General features: G+C 50.7%; 1 protein-coding gene across 1 annotated transcript in view; it reads right to left on the reverse strand.

The window, feature by feature from the left end:
• The window catches only part of PPP2R1B (protein phosphatase 2 scaffold subunit Abeta), a 45,799-nt gene extending 29,317 nt beyond the window's left edge, over nt 1–16,482 (reverse strand). Inside the window, exons 1-3 of the mRNA XM_066606968.1 lie at nt 16,323–16,482; nt 3,233–3,323; nt 606–706 (exon numbers count right to left, since the gene is read on the reverse strand). Coding sequence (XP_066463065.1) covers nt 606–706; nt 3,233–3,323; nt 16,323–16,400 — 270 coding nt within the window. The 5' untranslated portion in view covers nt 16,401–16,482. The remainder of the gene's footprint in view (nt 1–605; nt 707–3,232; nt 3,324–16,322) is intronic.
• Between the last annotated feature and the right edge of the window lie 1,519 nt (nt 16,483–18,001).

Raw genomic sequence — 18,001 nt, forward strand, 5'->3', positions numbered from 1 at the left:
TCTATCACATACAGACGGACTAAATAGAATCCTCAGTCAGTATTAAAAAAAAAAAAAAAGGGTTCTAGCGTTACAAAATGAAAGACAATCTCTAGCGGAAACACGTCTGCACCCTGGCCTGGCTCTACCGTACGCACATGTACACTGCAGTCACTTCCCTGTAGTGCAGCCTCCAGTCTGCTTCTCATCAGACATCATTGATTCCACCGCTCTTGTGCACTATGATACCTATTGTAGGATGCCTCAGCGCAGCATCACATCGGCAGATAGAGCAACGACTATCCCCTTTCATCCTCTAAATAAGGCAAGAGACTGTAAATCCAACCAGGAGGCCGAACGGTCAGCTTTATCGTATAACAGCAATTCGCACGTATATCTACAAGTGTCCCGCTAATGTGAAGGAGGCGTGCAGAAACCCATGCACACGAGGCAGAACCAACCCCGCTCAGATGTGTGAAATGGATTGGAGTTTTAGCCACGGAAGCAGATAACAGACCGACAATGAACTCCATAACGGAACACAAGTGTTTTGGTTGGAATTTTCCTTTAAAATGACAGCTATGACCAATGCGTACATTCCCCACTGACTGGTAATAAACACTTACAAGCAAGCAGTGCACAAACTCCGGGCCCCCAACCAGAGTGGTGAAGCTTCCGAGCTGCTCCGCCAGGGCGAGGAGTACCTCATCTTCATCATATATGGTGTCTAGAGAAAGAGAAAAAAAATGCGGAGAGTCACAATACGCAACAAGTATGGCTGTTCAAAAGTGATACCAATAGGGTTTCTCTTTGGAGGGACGTTCAACCCCCCCTACTGCCCTCAGTAACGAATAGAGCCTACGCATCCACCATCAATAGTAATGCACTGATCCCACTCATATCCCCCTGGGCCATAGTAATGAACTAATCCTCTTATCCACATTGATTGAGGTGTCGATAGTAACTAAAGGACCGCTCCATCAGAAACACATTTTCCATCTCTGCCCCCCCTTATGTGCCTGTCAATCTCCAGAGGTCCTATGTATATTATAGCCACTTCCATCAGCCACCATCTTGATGGTGAGATTGTTTTTGGTTTCAATTTCACATCAATGGTATGATGCATTAGCTAGAGGCTGTACCATTTCTGTCTGTTGGGGGGAATGGTTTAATCATCATTACCTTCCATATTAACCTAAATAAGCTACAGCTCATAGGTATAAAGGTCAGGAGGATGAGCTAGAAACTGACCAAAAAACAAGGAAATCTGAACTGGTCAAAATTGAGATCCCGTGACTGAGGAACAGGATGAATACAAAGAGGGAAAAAAAGGAACAACTAACCAAGTTAATCTTATATATACTGGGACGACGACTACATAATGTGCAATCCATGGTATTTCACTGTGCCAGCGCAATCCCCCCACCCTCCATAGGAATTACTTGATCACGCTCATCGTTCCCTTCTCGCTGGATCGTGTAAATCTGAACAGTAATTGTTCAGTGTAATCGCTGTCAGCGACTGAACGACCAATGATAATTCATTCGCTTATCCCTTGTCATTCATTTGTGCAGGCATAAAAACCCAACGACGATTGACCTGTGTGAACAGACACTCAGCCATATATGAACAACTGCCTGTTTACTGTGAATGGAGGCGGGAGGATGGAAGAAATCTCTCGCCCAATCCACCTCCATTAAATGAGTGATCATCGCTCCTGTGTGGAAGGCCCGGACGAGTCGGCAGGGTCAGTTTCCGCTGCAGAATCCGATCCGCCTGTGGACATGAGGCCTAAGGCCTCCTGCACATGGCAATGCCCCGGAAGCAGCAGCGTCCGCACTTACCTGTCATTCAGCCGTCTTTTCTGTACTGCGGATGGACTCGGTGGCTTGCGGTCATGCATGTGCAGTACAGCTTTTTATTTTTTTTCCTGCACCGTCGCTAGGCGATGGCGGGCGGAATCCACGACCTGTTCACAATAAATGTTCATTGTGGACAGGCCGCAGGTTGGACGGCTTCCATTGACTTCAATGGAGCATGCTGCGATTTTTCCTCTGCGAGTGGAAATCACTTCCGCTCGTAGGTAGGAAGCAGCAGATCTCCATAGGAAGGGACATCGCACTGGACACGGACGAGATGTCCGAGAATCTCGGTGTCAACTCACTACTGGCTGTTTAAATCCAGCCATAGTGAGAGACAGCGGGCAGTGACATGTACATTGTACCTTTATACCCATGATGGCCAAACTGTCCCCAGAGCCGCTGGTGTATAACCCATATACAGCTGTTCATATTACATTGTTAACCTAAATTTAGCATATATGTTAAATATGCAAGAAATAAATAAAATTTATACAAGTCTATGCAATTTTAAGCATACACACACTTTTTTTAGCGCATATGTTAGTCTTATAGCCACGTGCCCGTATGTGAGCGGCCACTAGTAAGTACAGAGCCAATTATGATATTTTTCAGAGAGCTGAACTGGGCTCATCAGCCTTCATCAGTACAAGAAGTCATCCTAATGTTACATATTAGGGCTCATTTACGTGACCATATCTGTAAACCGGTACGGGAGTCCTGCAGCGCTTTACCAGTCTGTGTGAGGCAGCAGAGACGGCGTATAGCAGCGAGTGCATGCGCAGTGGGGCGGTCTTTTTTTAAATAGTATAGATATATACTATTTTACGTATAGGGCTCACGCTGTGCGGTACATGGAAAAACAAAGCATGCTGCGGTCTCTCTCGCAGTATCTACACACTAATGTGAACGGATCATTCCCTTTTATTGACTCCATTCATCGCGTGTCACGTGGCCATAATACGTACCGGAATCACGGTCGTGTGAATGAGCCATTACACTGGAAAATAGCAGCAATCCAAAGAACGTACAGTTTTTAGGCCACTCTCACGGATGCGTTTTTAACTGCAATTACCGCGGAATTTTGAACGCTGTGGTACAACGCTCCCACTGATTTTAATGGGGCCCTCACCAACCTGTGCTGGAATGCGGCATTTTCTAACGCCACAATTGACGAGCGCTGTCTGCTCTACTTTGCCGTGTTTTCGCTCTTTTTAACCGCAGTAACTTGCGTCCGAAAACTGCAGTAAAATTGTGTTGAAATGCCGCAATCAAAATCGCAGCGTTTTGCGGACGCTGTGTGAAGAGTGGCCTTACAGAGACGATGCTCCGTACTGAAATACGTCACTTCGCTTTATGGGGTTAACCATTTATTTGTAGCACAAAATACATACCAGTTAAAAATGGAAGCAGCTCCGTCCTGGTCCTCTCAACCCCCAGAGCTAGTGCGATGGTAGATAACTTCTTGATGCTGTTGAGACGCAGCTGTAGAATAAGCAAAAGGAAGATAACTATGGCTGTGCAGTAAATCAGGGTATTGACAAAACACTAATAAAACAATACGAAAAAACAGTTAGCGGCTCATCTCCAACTGATTGCTGGGGGTCCCAGCGGTTGGACCTCCACCAGCTAGTTATTCCCTATCCTGTAGATAGGGAATATCCCTTTAATAGCCAAGCAAACTCCTTTCTCTGTCACATAGAGGACTGGCTTACTTATCAAAGGGGCTGTACTTCAATTAGACGTTATCCCCTAGTATAGGGGGATAAATTGCTGATTGGTGGGGGTCTCACTGCAGAGACTCCCATAGAGCTCATGAATAGTGGTCCTGTGTTCCCCACTCCTCCTCACTGTGGGGGTACCCCCCCCCCTGCAGTAAGGAGGCAACTGAATTGAATTTTGTTCGCAGAAGCCCTCCATTTTAATGGACATCATAGTAAAGTCACTGTGGGGAAACAAGCGACCCCCACAACACCAGGTAAAGCAGGACACGGGAGTCCCGTTCTCAAGTTCAGCACAGGTCTCAACAATGAGACCCCCACCAATCAGCAGGTCATCCCCTATCCTGTGGATAGGGGAGAATTTGTAATTGTGGTATAGTCCCTTTAAGATGGGCAAAGAGAGCCAGCCCGCTGTGATGGGCATAGAGTGTGTGTGACTGGCCAGGAAAGGGAGGTTCTGACACAGTAGGTACGGGTAAGTATTTTGCCTCTCTGGACAATGCCTTAAGGCCTCGTGTTCACGGGCACACACGGATTCCACCCATGTCCGCAGCCATGGACATTTTCGCAGTGCATTTTTTTTCCTTTTTCAAATATTCTGCTTTCCCGCGGATCTGCGGCCCGTCTGCAGTGTCAGCCATGGGTGTGCTACTGATCGAATGGCTTCCATTGACTTCAAAGGAAGCCGTCCATGCGGGAATCCGCAAAAAATGGAGTACGCTGCATTTCTTTTCCCGTGCGTGCGATCCGCACCCTAAGAAAAATGACATTAGAAGGTATTTAATTACCTGCGGATGCCCAATGATTGTCTATAGGGTATATTGAACTGCGGATCGCCCGCAATTCAATTATGTCAGTGAACATGAGACCTTAAGGCCTCTGCCACACGGGCGACAGCGATATGGCCACAAGAAAATCTTGTGTACTGTGCGATAACGCTGTGGTTTCTCGCGGCGATATCACACGACTTTGTAGCTCTATTTTGTCGTGATTGCCTAAAAAAAAAACCAAAAAAAAAAAAAAACACAATACATCGCCTTAGGGGCGCTGTGCGCTCCGGCGCATATCTCCTCTGCAGCTCCGGCAGACTTACTTGTAGTCTTCACTGAGAGTTTCCTGGTCAGGTGTTCAAAACCCCCGCCTCCAGGAAGCGCTGGCTCTAATTGGTTCTCAAGCACCGTGACTCAGCCAATCACTGAGGCGCTCAATGAACCAATCACAGCCAATCAATCATTCATGCATTGTGTTAGCTGGGGGTTATTTTACAAAACATCGCTATTGCGAATGAACCCATTGGAAAGCATGGGCTCCACATGCATGCTTTGTGTAGCACTGTTGCATCGCAAGAAAATTGTGCAATCTTGCCGCCCGTGTGAAACCGGCCTTAAAGTCAAGTCTAACCATTAACAAATGTTACATTTCCCTAAAGTATACTCTAACAATAGCAAATGTGATAAGACAACAGCGGGACCTTTCCATACTGGGACCTTCCCCAACCAACTCATTCCACTAACGCCCTAACAGACTGGTAGCGATCACACAATGACGCAAAACAGCAAGCAGCCAGGCGAGGATGAATCTACTGTGAAACCCTGGTGTCACGTTCTGGAAGGCGGATGAGAAGACTCAGCGCTGTGGGCGGCGCTGGCTCACCAGCAAGTCATTATACAGGAACACTCCGCACATCACAGAGAAAAATATGTCAATTTCCAGCTCTGAATATCAACATCAGCATCTGACAGAATGACTTTATACCAAGTCGTGCCATAACGGACAGATGCTGATGTAGAGACAATGGTCAGACTCCAGGGGGCAGTACATCAGAAAGCCACGCATGATAAATATGGCCCGAGCTACACTGCAAGGCACGGTAGGCTGCACAAGTGATACCAGATTTAGTTTTCACTGGGGGCTGCGTTCAAAAGAGAAGTGATATTTGGCAAAAGGAAAGTATCTATTGTATTCTTCCTATTTTGCCATGGGTTTGCATGTGATTTGGCGGAGCTCTGCCATTGGCTGCAGCAGCCTGTTTAAGTGATGTCACAGGCTGACTGCGGGGGACAGGGAGCCTCCGGCTGGGAACATGCGGGGACAGGAGAGGATGAACTCTTCAATGTGTTTTGCACACATTTTATCTCAGTCAACTTCCATACACGAGAGAGACAAGTTGCCCGAAAAGGTCGATTCCGGACATTTCAGGTGACCGTCTGTTGAAAGATCACCAAAAACTACTGTTGGCAACGGCAGATTTCAATCTGCGGAAAACGTGATTAGCTACGTTAGAAAAGTTGGGCTGCTTAAATGTATGGCACGATCAGCCAAATCTAAACGACCACTCGCCATCCTGCGCCGCCCCGTGGAGTTTATTGTATTACATCGTGGACTCCCTGATCATCCCCTTTAACTGCAAGTGTTGCTAGTGGGTTGTTCGCACAAACCATCAAGACGCCCTGCGACTGATCATTTTATGCGTATGGCTGGCATTATCCTGGACATCATCTTTTAGGGGAGGCTTGCAATACCTCCCATACATATTAGATGGTTGGACCAAAACTGGTGGGTTTGGCTAACTAATATTGGCCATACACAAGAGAATAGTCAACCGAAATAGGAAGCAACGGCCAATGACAGACTACAGTTCGCCAAAGAATTGATCTGCCCTGCTGAAATATTTAGGTGGACGGCAGCAGAAGTTATACGGCAAGTGTGGAGGGATGGGCTGAATCTGGCCAATAATGCCGTTTTGTACTAGTCCATGGAATCGTGCCAAGTTGATTGTCTGCGACTGAACTATCGATGCCTGATCCTCAGTGTGGGTCATCAATCGTAGATCACTGGGATACTTAAGAGGCGGAGCGTGACGATCAGCTCTTATCTGACTGTCCATGTGTCTGGAGATGGAAACTGGCAGCCCCATATTTTGCAGGCACTTACAATTGGAGCTGCGCCTGCATTACCGGTCGGGCCGCTGCAATGTGTACGGAGCGGTCAACCTACGACTCAGTCTACAATGACAGCAATACAGACAACTGATCATCTGTGGTACCAGAGACAGACCTCCACTGAACAACTACTGGTGACCTATCCTGAGGGCATATATCTATATCACTCCCCAAATCCACACCATGCGCAACCTAATGGGTTGTTCGGATTGACTCATTCCCAGTGATTGGTTGTTTAGGTTGGCAAGGAGTAAAAGGCTAATATGCATCCTGAGGATAGGTCATCAATAGTTTAGTCCCAGACAACTCTCTTAACCCCCAATTAAATTTGTTAATTTTTTTTTTGTCGCATCCCTAGAGCCATAACTTTTTAATTTTTCTATCGACATAACCATATGAGGGCTTAATTTCGTGGGACAAATTATATTTTTTTAACCCCTTAAGGACCAGACACTTTTTAGGGATTTTACCCATGTGGTGGTTTTACTGCCCTATTTTGTTTACTTTAGCTATAAAAATTATTTTTACGGTGTTTTTTTTTTCTATGGCATATAGGGCAATTTTTTAAATACCGTATATACCGGCGTATAAGACGACTTTTGAACCCCGAAAAATCTGCTCTGCAGTCGGGGGTCGTCTTATGCGCCGGTAATACAAAAAAAAAAAAAGTGTAAAAAAAAAAAATTTTATTACTCACCTCCCACGGCGTTCTGTCGCGCTCCGGCAGGATGTCGCTCGCTCCGGCAGGCTGTCGCTCGCTCCTCGTCCCCGCCGCAGCATAGCTTTCTGAATGCGGGGCTTGAAATCCCCGCTTCCAGAAAGCTAATACACACGCCGGCAGCCATGACAGCATTGAATGGCTGTGATTGGCTAAAGCACACGTGGCTTCAGCCAATCACACTATTCAATGACATCATTGAATGGCTGTGATTGGCTGAAGGCGCACGTGTTAGCAATCACACCCATTCAATGATGTCATTGAATAGTGTGATTGGCTGAAGCCACGTGTGCTTTAGCCAATCACAGCCATTCAATGATGTCATGGCTGCCGGCGTGTGTATTAGCTTTCTGGAAGCGGGGATTTCAAGCCCCACATTCAGAAAGCTATGCTGCGGCGGGGACGAGGAGCGAGCGACAGCCTGCCAGAGCGAGCGACATCCTGCCGGAGCGAGCGACATCCTGCCGGAGCGCGACAGAACGCCGTGGGAGGTGAGTAATAAAATTTTTTTTTTTTTCTCCACTGAATACCGGCGTATAAGGTGACAGTTGGGGGGTCGTCTTATACGCCCCGTCGCCTTATACGCCGGTATATACGGTATCTTTTTCACTGATTTTTTTCCCCATTTTTTTAGTTTTATTGGAGGGTAATATGCTAAAAACAATGATTTTTTTTAAAACATTTATATACCGTATATTCTGGCGTATAAGACGACCTTTTAACCCCGAAAAATCTGCTCTGCAGTCGGGCTTCGTCTTATATGCCGGCTATACAACAACAAAAAAAAAAAACAGTACTCCCTTCCCCCGGCGTTCTATGGCGCTGCTGCAGGCTGTCGCTCCCTCCTCGTCCCCGACAGCTTTGCTTTCTGGATGCGGGGCTTGAAATCCCCGCCTCCAGAAAGCTAATGCTGTGATTGGCTAACTCACGCACCATCAGCCAATCACAACCATTCAATGTAACATCGTTCTACTTATGTGTGGAATTATGTTTTCTATTTATGTCCCCCATGACGTCATATAAGACCTCTGGAGGACTTTTTTTTTTTAATTTGACACTTTCCCACTGTAGCTGGGGCATCCATAGGAGGCCCAGTTATAGGGGAAAACAGCCCCTGTAGTGACATTAGTTACTGGCAGAGCTGTCCAGGGTCTAGTGTGACCCTCCAGCTCTGCTGTAGCAGGGAATCCCAGGAGGTCACATGACCCCCCTGGGCTCTCGATGTGAAAGTTAGTTTACCTTCACTACACAGTGCTCATTGGGCGCTGTGTACTCGGGGAAGCAGAAGGCAGGAAGGGTTACTAACAGCTAATAACCTGTTCCTGCCTCTGATTGCAGAGACAGGAGGCTTAAAGCACCGCCGTAATTTTACTATCGGCGGTGCTTTAAGTCCAGGCTCCGTAAATTTACAGTGCCTGGTCCTTAATGGTTAATAGCATTTTGGGGACATATAATGTATTGTATAAAGGCCCATTTAGACAATGATTATTGCTCAAAATGATAATCATTGTGTGCAGCTGCACTGACACTTTTCAGTAAGCCGTCACTCATCGATGTCTTTCAGCGTGCTAGACAACGATGAGCCTTATCAGGAATTCACAGCTGATACTATTGCTTCAGCTGTATCCCGCTCCCTGACGACAGGCGGGGTATGAAGAATAGAGCGGTCCAGCTGCGGGCGCTCCGAGCTGAGAACAGCTGAATGCAGAAGACAAGCGGCCCCGCTCGGAGCACAAGGGGAGCGATCACCTTGCGCTATAAATGGACACAACGATTATCGCTCAAAAGACATTTTTTCTGCGATAGTCGTGTCTAAATGGCCCTTAACCTAATGGGGAGGGGGGGGGGCGTAGTGTTTGTTTTTGCTTTATTCACTCCACAGAGCTCTATGGGGGCTTGCTCATTTTGTGGAATGAACTGTCATTATTTATGCAATCTTTGGAACATATAACATTTTGATTGCTTTTTTTTTTTTTTTTTTTTTTTTTAGAGGAAAGATGAACCAAATCTGCAATTCTGGCATGTATTTTTATAGCTGCATGCAAGACCCGTAACATTTTTTTTTGGTCAATAGAGCTGTGTGACTTTCTTCCGGTATGAGTTGGACTTTTTTAATGTTACCGTTTATTGATCCATGCAACATTGCGATTTTTTTGGTAAGGCGACATAAAATCAGACATTTGACATTTTTGGTATTTTCTTTTCATGATGTGCACTATGCAGGTTAAATGTACTATTTTTTTTCTTCTAGGGCACTCTGCACACAATGATACCACATGTGATTTTTTTTGTTACACGGTAAAGGGGAAAAGGTGGGGTTTTGACATCATTTACATATATACCGTATATACTCCAGTGGGAGCCGACCCAAGTATAAGCCGAGTCAATAAGTTTTACCACAAAAAAACTAGTAAAACATATTGACTCAAGTATAAACAGAGCTATACTCAAGTATATACTATGTAAAAAAAAAACAAAACACAATACTCCCCTCCCAGCCGGCGTCTGTGTCCCCAGCGCAATGCTGTCCCCGGCGGTGCGGCAAGCTGCTTTAAACTTCTCCCCGCTGTCACCTCCCTGCTCGGTTTTCAATTACCCCGTCAGCGCTGTATAACTAAGGGCTGTGATTTGATTGAGCTCTGGCCAATCACAGCCGGCGCTCGATAAACTAATCACAGCCATTCACTGATGTCATTCACTGAATGGCTGTGAATGATCGAGCGCCGGCTGTGATTGGCCGGCGCTCGATCCAATCACAGCCCTTAGTTACACAGCGCTGATGGCGGGGGAACTGAAAACAGAGCAGGGAGAAGTCTGAAGCAGCTTGCCACACCACTGGGGAGAGCATCATACCGGGGACATGGACGTTGACCGAGAGGTGAGTATTGTGGGGTTTTTTCGTTCTGAAAAACTCAGCTTATACTCGAGTATATACAGTCTTTTATTTTTATCCCACTAGGAGACTTGAATGTCACCATATTTTATCACTTATAATACACTGCTATACTTCAGTATAGCAGTGCATTAGAAAGCCTATGAAGCTCAGCCAGAGACTGAGCCTTATAGGCCACTGCAGCTTGTAAACCCGGAGACTGTATTCAAGACCATAGCATGCCATCGGGACCCCGTGTCCAATGAGCGAGCCCCCTTTCCTCTGTCAGTGTTTTATATACAGCGGTTGAACTGGCCACGGCATGTATAGGGTTAAACAGCGAGGTTCCTTCGGTACCCAATGTTACAGCAAGTGCCCGACTATCATCCAACAGCTGAGCACCAGCTCTTCCCGGTAAGCCTTTTCTCGACGCATCTCAACTAATAATCCACATGACCAACCATAGATACCAGCTGGCTCAGTCATTTCCACATGTTCAGAGACTGGCAGATTGGCCCGTCTGGCACACTGGGACATCCCAGACATGCAACATAAATTGTTGCATGCTACTCCAGCTGGCACATTACTAAGCCTGGAGTATGACACGCCGGCCTTAGTAAATATGCCCCACATTTGGTCTATCATGGACTGGGAACTCATTGCATCTCTTTCTAAGGGCTTATTTTACTCTGCATCAGAAATGCCAAAGATATCCGTTAAAATCCAGGATGGCATCGCTTGGTGCGGTCCGCTATGCCATCTGGGAAAATGTCAGCGGACACTAACGGAAGCCAAACTGACTCCATTAAAGGGGTTGTGTGATATAAGACTTCAAGGGCTGGGCATGAGTTATACAAAAAATAATGCTAACCGTCTGCCACAGCCCCGTCCGCACCCTCCACCACTAGTCAGGTGACCACTGTGGCCAATCAGAGGCCGCAGCATCAGCGCTCAGATCCTGAAACCACGAAACCCCTTGGAAGTCAATGGGATCTGTTCAAAGTCGTTCATTTCAGTCAGGAAGGGCTTCCCGTTTATCTGCTCCCACGCTGGAACAGAAAAAAAGGAAACCCCGCAGGGATGTGAATGATCCCCTTAGAGGGCCTCCAGATGTAGCAGATTATGGACATATTTTCCACAAAATTCCGTACCGTTGAATCCACAGCAAAACCAGCCCTTTAAGAGCGGGTAGCAATCAGAACGCCTTCCAGCTACCTACAGAAAGAATCTGTGTGTCACTATTGGAGTCTTCCTCTCTGCCGCCCATCTTCTAGGAGTGGGTCCACACCAAGGGACTTGGATGTCAGCATCTTCTATCATTCTTCTACTATACTTCAGTACACTAGTGCATTAGAAAGCTTATAAAGCTCACCCGAAGGCTGAACCTCATAGGCCCCCGTAGTTGTCAACCCTCTGGGTGCCATAGTAGACCATCGGGACCCTGCCCAATGGGTGACAGTGGAAGCCTCCTCCCCTGTCAGACTTTAACACGCCACGGTCACACTGACAGCAGTGTGTAAAGGGTTAAACACCGGGGATCCGATGTTTGTTCGGTCCCTGGTGTTAGAGCAAGTGCCAGGCTGTGATCTGACGGCTGAATACCCGCTCATCCTGGCACAGGAACCCTGCACCAGGCTTCGCACTACATATGCTTCACTCAACCAAGTGTCCATGTATTCTGAATGTAGACCCCTCCGACCCCGGCTTACCTCCCAACAGTATCGGGGGTTGAACACCAAATGTCCACTATATACTCAACAATCACCACCTTTATTTATGTAGCATCTATATCAGCCTTCTGTATGTATTTGTAGTGAGAGGAAACTCCCACAACCCCAGGGAGAACATACAATCTCCATACAGAGGTTGTCCTTGGGGAACCGCCCCCCGAGCCACCGTGCTCATCTCCCCCGATGGTCTGCCGTCAGGGAAGAGTCGGGACGCCTCTGAACACATTACAGCAGGGGAGCCAAACTTATTGTCACCGAGGGCCACATCAGCATTATGGTTGCCTTCAAAGGGCTGTTTATAAGGGCTCTTTCACATGGGTGTATTCTGTGCTCCTTTAATACGGACAGCTTGACCACCACTGATTTGCATCGGGGTATTCAGACATCAGACTTTCATGCATGTATTTTACCATAGCATTTCCCAATATGGACCAAAATATCCCATTAAGGCCTGCTGTCCACGGGCGATATGTCACTGTTATCCACAGCTATAATTCGGCCACGGGTAACGCAGTGAATGCTTTCCATCGACTATGGAAAGTGCAGTCCGACGTCCACGAGCGGAGAACCATAGCGATTGTCCGGTCGTGGGATTCAAATCGTGGCATGCTGCAATTTGCCGAGATGAGCCTATTAGATAGGGCGGCGATACTCCATCCCGGCCGTGGACAGGGGGCCTAAATGGGATTGTATAAATATACAGAGAATGTGTGATATGAGTATTCACTGCGTATTTACCCATCAAGAGATGAGAAGTCTACGGGGCCTTCTGTGCTGACTTTGTGCACAAAGAATACAAGATGATCCAAATACGCACAACCTGACCTGTGAACACGCTGCGTATTTCACGGACCGTGACTGCAGACGTCCACGGGAATGATCTCTAAACAGAAGTACTAGAGATGAGCGAACCTACTCGTTTAGAGTAATTACTCAATTGAGCACCGCGATTTTCGAGTACTTCCGTACTCGGGTGAAAAGATATGGATGGCGCCGGGGGGGGGGGGGGGGGGAGCCCTCTCTCTCCCTCTCCCCCCCACAACCTGCCACTCACCCACGGCGCCCCCCGAATCCTTTCGCCCGAGTACGGAAGTACTCGAAAATCGCGGCGCTTAGGCGAAAAAGGGGCGTGGCCGAGTAGATTCGCTCATCTCTAATAAGTACTCCCTACCATGGCTATGGGGCTCTACGCATCATGATGGGGTCTCACCTTCTGCATCTTCAGCGCCAACCCCCCCCCCCCACCTTGGAGGGTGTTAGTGTGCCCAGGGTCAGGCTGGCAGAACTTTGCCACCACCTGTGATGTGATCGATAGAGCAGAGTGAAGGTGCCCGCCGGAGCACAGAATCCAAGATGGCACCGCCCCTCTACCAAGTGCTGGTTGCGTCCTCCAGGGAAAGCTGAGAATAGGGCCAGGGGATACATAAATGGACGTGGCGGCTGGATCCAGCCTGCGGGCCTTGTGATTGGCTTAGACGATCAACTAATATACATCTAATATGTTTGACCGCCCCAATGTGCTCACAACGAAGGCTGATGTGACCCGCAGAGCAATGGTTCCCAACCTGCTACTCGCAAGTTGTTGTAGCACTGCAGTGCCCAACGATGGCGGGTACAGGAGGTGGAAGCACCCGTCGCTGAGCCCCCCGCAGTCATCACAGGAGAGGGAATAGCTGTATGGCTGGGTGCACACGGGGCGGAATAAAGCTGCTTACAATCCTGCACCAAATTTCTACTGCGGATATTCCATGAGAGTTCCGCCCCGTATGAACCAGGTCTATGATGGAGGGGGTCAGCCCCCGGGAGCAGGGATCCATGTGACCCCCGAACAGAGGTCGCTGATCCATTCACTCCAGTGGTAGCGCCGGACATTACTGGACCGCTTGTACTGGTGATCTGCTGAGCCGTCAGTAAAGTCACCGGAGGGTCTGTGTACTACATGACCTTCACTCTGAGCGGAGACCGGACCCCCAGCCTCAGGATCGGCGGGGGGTCCCGGCAGGCACCCCTCACCGAACCCCCCAGCCTCAAGATCGGCGGGGGGTCCCGGCAGGCACCCCTCACCGAACCCCCCAGCCTCAGGATCGGCGGGGGGTCCCGGCAGGCACCCCTCACCGAACCCCCCAGACTCAGGATCGGCGGGGGTCCCGGCAGGTACCTCTCAGAGGCCCACAGACTCAGGATCGGCGGGGGTCCCGGCAGGTACCTCTCAGAGCCCCACAGACTCAGGATCGGCGGGGGTCCCGGCAGGTACCTCTCAGAGCCCCCCAAACTCAGCATCGGCGGGGGTCCCGGCAGGTACCTCTCAGAGCCCCCCAGACTCAGCATCGGCGGGGGTCCCGGCAGGTACCTCTCAGAGCCCCCCAGACTCAGCATCGGCGGGGGTCCCGGCAGGTACCTCTCAGAGCCCCCCAGACTCAGGATCGGCGGGGGTCCCGGCAGGTACCTCTCAGAGCCCCCCAGACTCAGGATCGGCGGGGGTCCCGGCAGGTACCTCTCAGAGCCCCCCAGACTCAGGATCGGCGGGGGTCCCGGCAGGTACCTCTCAGAACCCCCCAGACTCAGGATCGGCGGGGGTCCCAGCAGGTACCTCTCAGAGCCCCCCAGACTCAGGATCGGCGGGGGTCCCAGCAGGTACCTCTCAGAGCCCCCCAGACTCAGGATCGGCGGGGGTCCCAGCAGGTACCTCTCAGAGCCCCCCAGACTCAGGATCGGCGGGGGTCCCAGCAGGTACCTCTCAGAGCCCCCCAGACTCAGGATCGGCGGGGGTCCCAGCAGGTACCTCTCAGAGCCCCCCAGACTCAGGATCGGCGGGGGTCCCAGCAGGTACCTCTCAGAGCCCCCCAGACTCAGGATCGGCGGGGGTCCCAGCAGGTACCTCTCAGAGCCCCCCAGACTCAGGATCGGCGGGGGTCCCAGCAGGTACCTCTCAGAGCCCCCCAGACTCAGGATCGGCGGGGGTCCCAGCAGGTACCTCTCAGAGCCCCCCAGACTCAGGATCGGCGGGGGTCCCAGCAGGTACCTCTCAGAGCCCCCCAGACTCAGGATCGGCGGGGGTCCCAGCAGGTACCTCTCAGAGCCCCCCAGACTCAGGATCGGCGGGGGTCCCAGCAGGTACCTCTCAGAGCCCCCCAGACTCAGGATCGGCGGGGGTCCCAGCAGGTACCTCTCAGAGCCCCCCAGACTCAGGATCGGCGGGGGTCCCAGCAGGTACCTCTCAGAGCCCCCCAGACTCAGGATCGGCGGGGGTCCCAGCAGGTACCTCTCAGAGCCCCCCAGACTCAGGATCGGCGGGGGTCCCAGCAGGTACCTCTCAGAGCCCCCCAGACTCAGGATCGGCGGGGGTCCCAGCAGGTACCTCTCAGAGCCCCCCAGACTCAGGATCGGCGGGGGTCCCAGCAGGTACCTCTCAGAGCCCCCCAGACTCAGGATCGGCGGGGGTCCCAGCAGGTACCTCTCAGAGCCCCCCAGACTCAGGATCGGCGGGGGTCCCAGCAGGTACCTCTCAGAGCCCCCCAGACTCAGGATCGGCGGGGGTCCCAGCAGGTACCTCTCAGAGCCCCCCAGACTCAGGATCGGCGGGGGTCCCAGCAGGTACCTCTCAGAGCCCCCCAGACTCAGGATCGGCGGGGGTCCCAGCAGGTACCTCTCAGAGCCCCCCAGACTCAGGATCGGCGGGGGTCCCAGCAGGTACCTCTCAGAGCCCCCCAGACTCAGGATCGGCGGGGGTCCCAGCAGGTACCTCTCAGAGCCCCCCAGACTCAGGATCGGCGGGGGTCCCAGCAGGTACCTCTCAGAGCCCCCCAGACTCAGGATCGGCGGGGGTCCCAGCAGGTACCTCTCAGAGCCCCCCAGACTCAGGATCGGCGGGGGTCCCAGCAGGTACCTCTCAGAGCCCCCCAGACTCAGGATCGGCGGGGGTCCCAGCAGGTACCTCTCAGAGCCCCCCAGACTCAGGATCGGCGGGGGTCCCAGCAGGTACCTCTCAGAGCCCCCCAGACTCAGGATCGGCGGGGGTCCCAGCAGGTACCTCTCAGAGCCCCCAGACTCAGGATCGGCGGGGGTCCCAGCAGGTACCTCTCAGAGCCCCCAGACTCAGGATCGGCGGGGGTCCCAGCAGGTACCTCTCAGAGCCCCCAGACTCAGGATCGGCGGGGGTCCCAGCAGGTACCTCTCAGAGCCCCCAGACTCAGGATCGGCGGGGGTCCCAGCAGGTACCTCTCAGAGCCCCCAGACTCAGGATCAGCGGGGGTCCCAGCAGCCTCCTCTCTGGACCCCTACAGCTACTTATCACCTGTCCTGTGGGAAGCCATGTATTGCAACACCCGTGACAATCATCCTTCGGCTCTCCCATATTATCCCCTCCCCCAGTGATCGCTCGTCCGTCTACCTCACACTACATTGTCATATACATATATATGGCGGCCTGTACGGAGGATGCCGGCTGTGAGCAGGAGGGGCCGCTCCATTCATTCCCCCGGCCGCCACCCCCGGTCCTCACCTGCACGTCCTCGTTCCTCAGCTCGTCAATAAGAACGGCGATAGGGTACAACGAGTCGTCGCCGTCTGCTCCTGCCATCTTCGGTACCGGCTGCGGCTTCGTCTTCCTCGCCCACTCTCGGCCTACTTCCGGTGTGTAACACCCAGGAATGAGAGGAGGCTCGCGGACCGGAAGTGACGTAAAGGTTACGGCTGGACATAGACACGCCCAGAGCTTTGCGGCTGGCGTTCTCACGCGCAGGCGCAAAAGATACCCGGGCGCTTGTTGCTAGGTAGTCTAGGGCAGCCGCACGTGAGGTGGCGGCTTCCTCCGCTATTGTTTCATTTCTCTATCTTCTTTCATACACACGTAGCAGGCCGCGTTTGTCAAGGACGAGTTGTAATTTTTACAATTTTAGGGTGTATTGGGGATCATTTTTATTATAAGGGGTTTTTAGAACAAAAATATTGTTGATCTATCAATCAGGACTAGTAATTATTAGGAAATTATAGTACCAGTGCTTCTGGCGGTGCAATGCGCCACATAGCTATACTACATGCACATTACACATCTCTGCTACATACATGTCTCACACACACAGCTCTGCTACATGCACGTCACATACACAGAACTCTGCTACATCCATGTCACACACACAGCTCTGCTACATGCACGTCATACACAGAACTCTGCTACATGCATGACGCACGGAGCTTTGCTACATGCACATCACACACAACTCTGCTACATGCATGTCACACACACAGCTCTCCTACATGCACGTCACACACACACACACAGCTCTGCTACATGCATGTCACACATACACAGCTCTGCTAGATGTACATCACACATGGAGCTCTGCTACATGCACGTCACACACAGAGCTCTACTACATGCACGTCACACACACAGAGCTCTGCTTCATGAACGTCACACACACACAGCTCTGCTACATGCACGTCACACAGCTCTGCTTCATGAACGTCACACACACACAGCTCTGCTACATGCATGTCACACATAGCTCTGCTACATGCACGTCATACACACACAGCTCTGCTACATGCACATCACACACAGAGCTCTGCTACATGCATGTCACACACAAATAGCTCTGCTACATTGCTTTCTTATATCTGCTGCACATGTTTTACAAACTTCAGCTGCTCGCTGAGGTGACATCGTGGCTTTTCGCTGTATCATGTAAGCTGCATTAGCTTCCTGCTGCCGTTGAACCCTCTGTGGTGACATGTTTACACGACAGTGACGCGTTGTTTCAGCACTGGACAATGGTTCACGATTAGATGAAGGCTGGACTGGTGTTGTCGGCATCAGCCCTTGAGATGACATGCTATCACATTCTGGAGATGTGAAGATAGTGGTGAAGGTCTATGCTTCACTGTTGTTGGTCAGTATGCACCGCCAGCTATGTATGTGGACATTTGGGAGATGTCGTTTATTGGAGTCTCCACACAGGTGTCCAGCTGTCTCACAACCAGCTACAAACTGCCAGACTGAGTACCGCTGTATCCATAGCAACTGAGGCCGCAGGGGTTTGTGGGGAAGTAGTCCGCCCATAATCCCTCATTCAACTCAAAGACCACGTGACTGATCACATGACGGTGACATCATCACAGGTCCTGTATCCAACAATAGCAAGGTGACAGCATACAGGGTGCAGCTTCAAAAAGGTTCCT

This window comes from Eleutherodactylus coqui, chromosome 6 (assembly GCF_035609145.1).
Source record: "Eleutherodactylus coqui strain aEleCoq1 chromosome 6, aEleCoq1.hap1, whole genome shotgun sequence".
Taxonomy (NCBI): domain Eukaryota; kingdom Metazoa; phylum Chordata; class Amphibia; order Anura; family Eleutherodactylidae; genus Eleutherodactylus; species Eleutherodactylus coqui.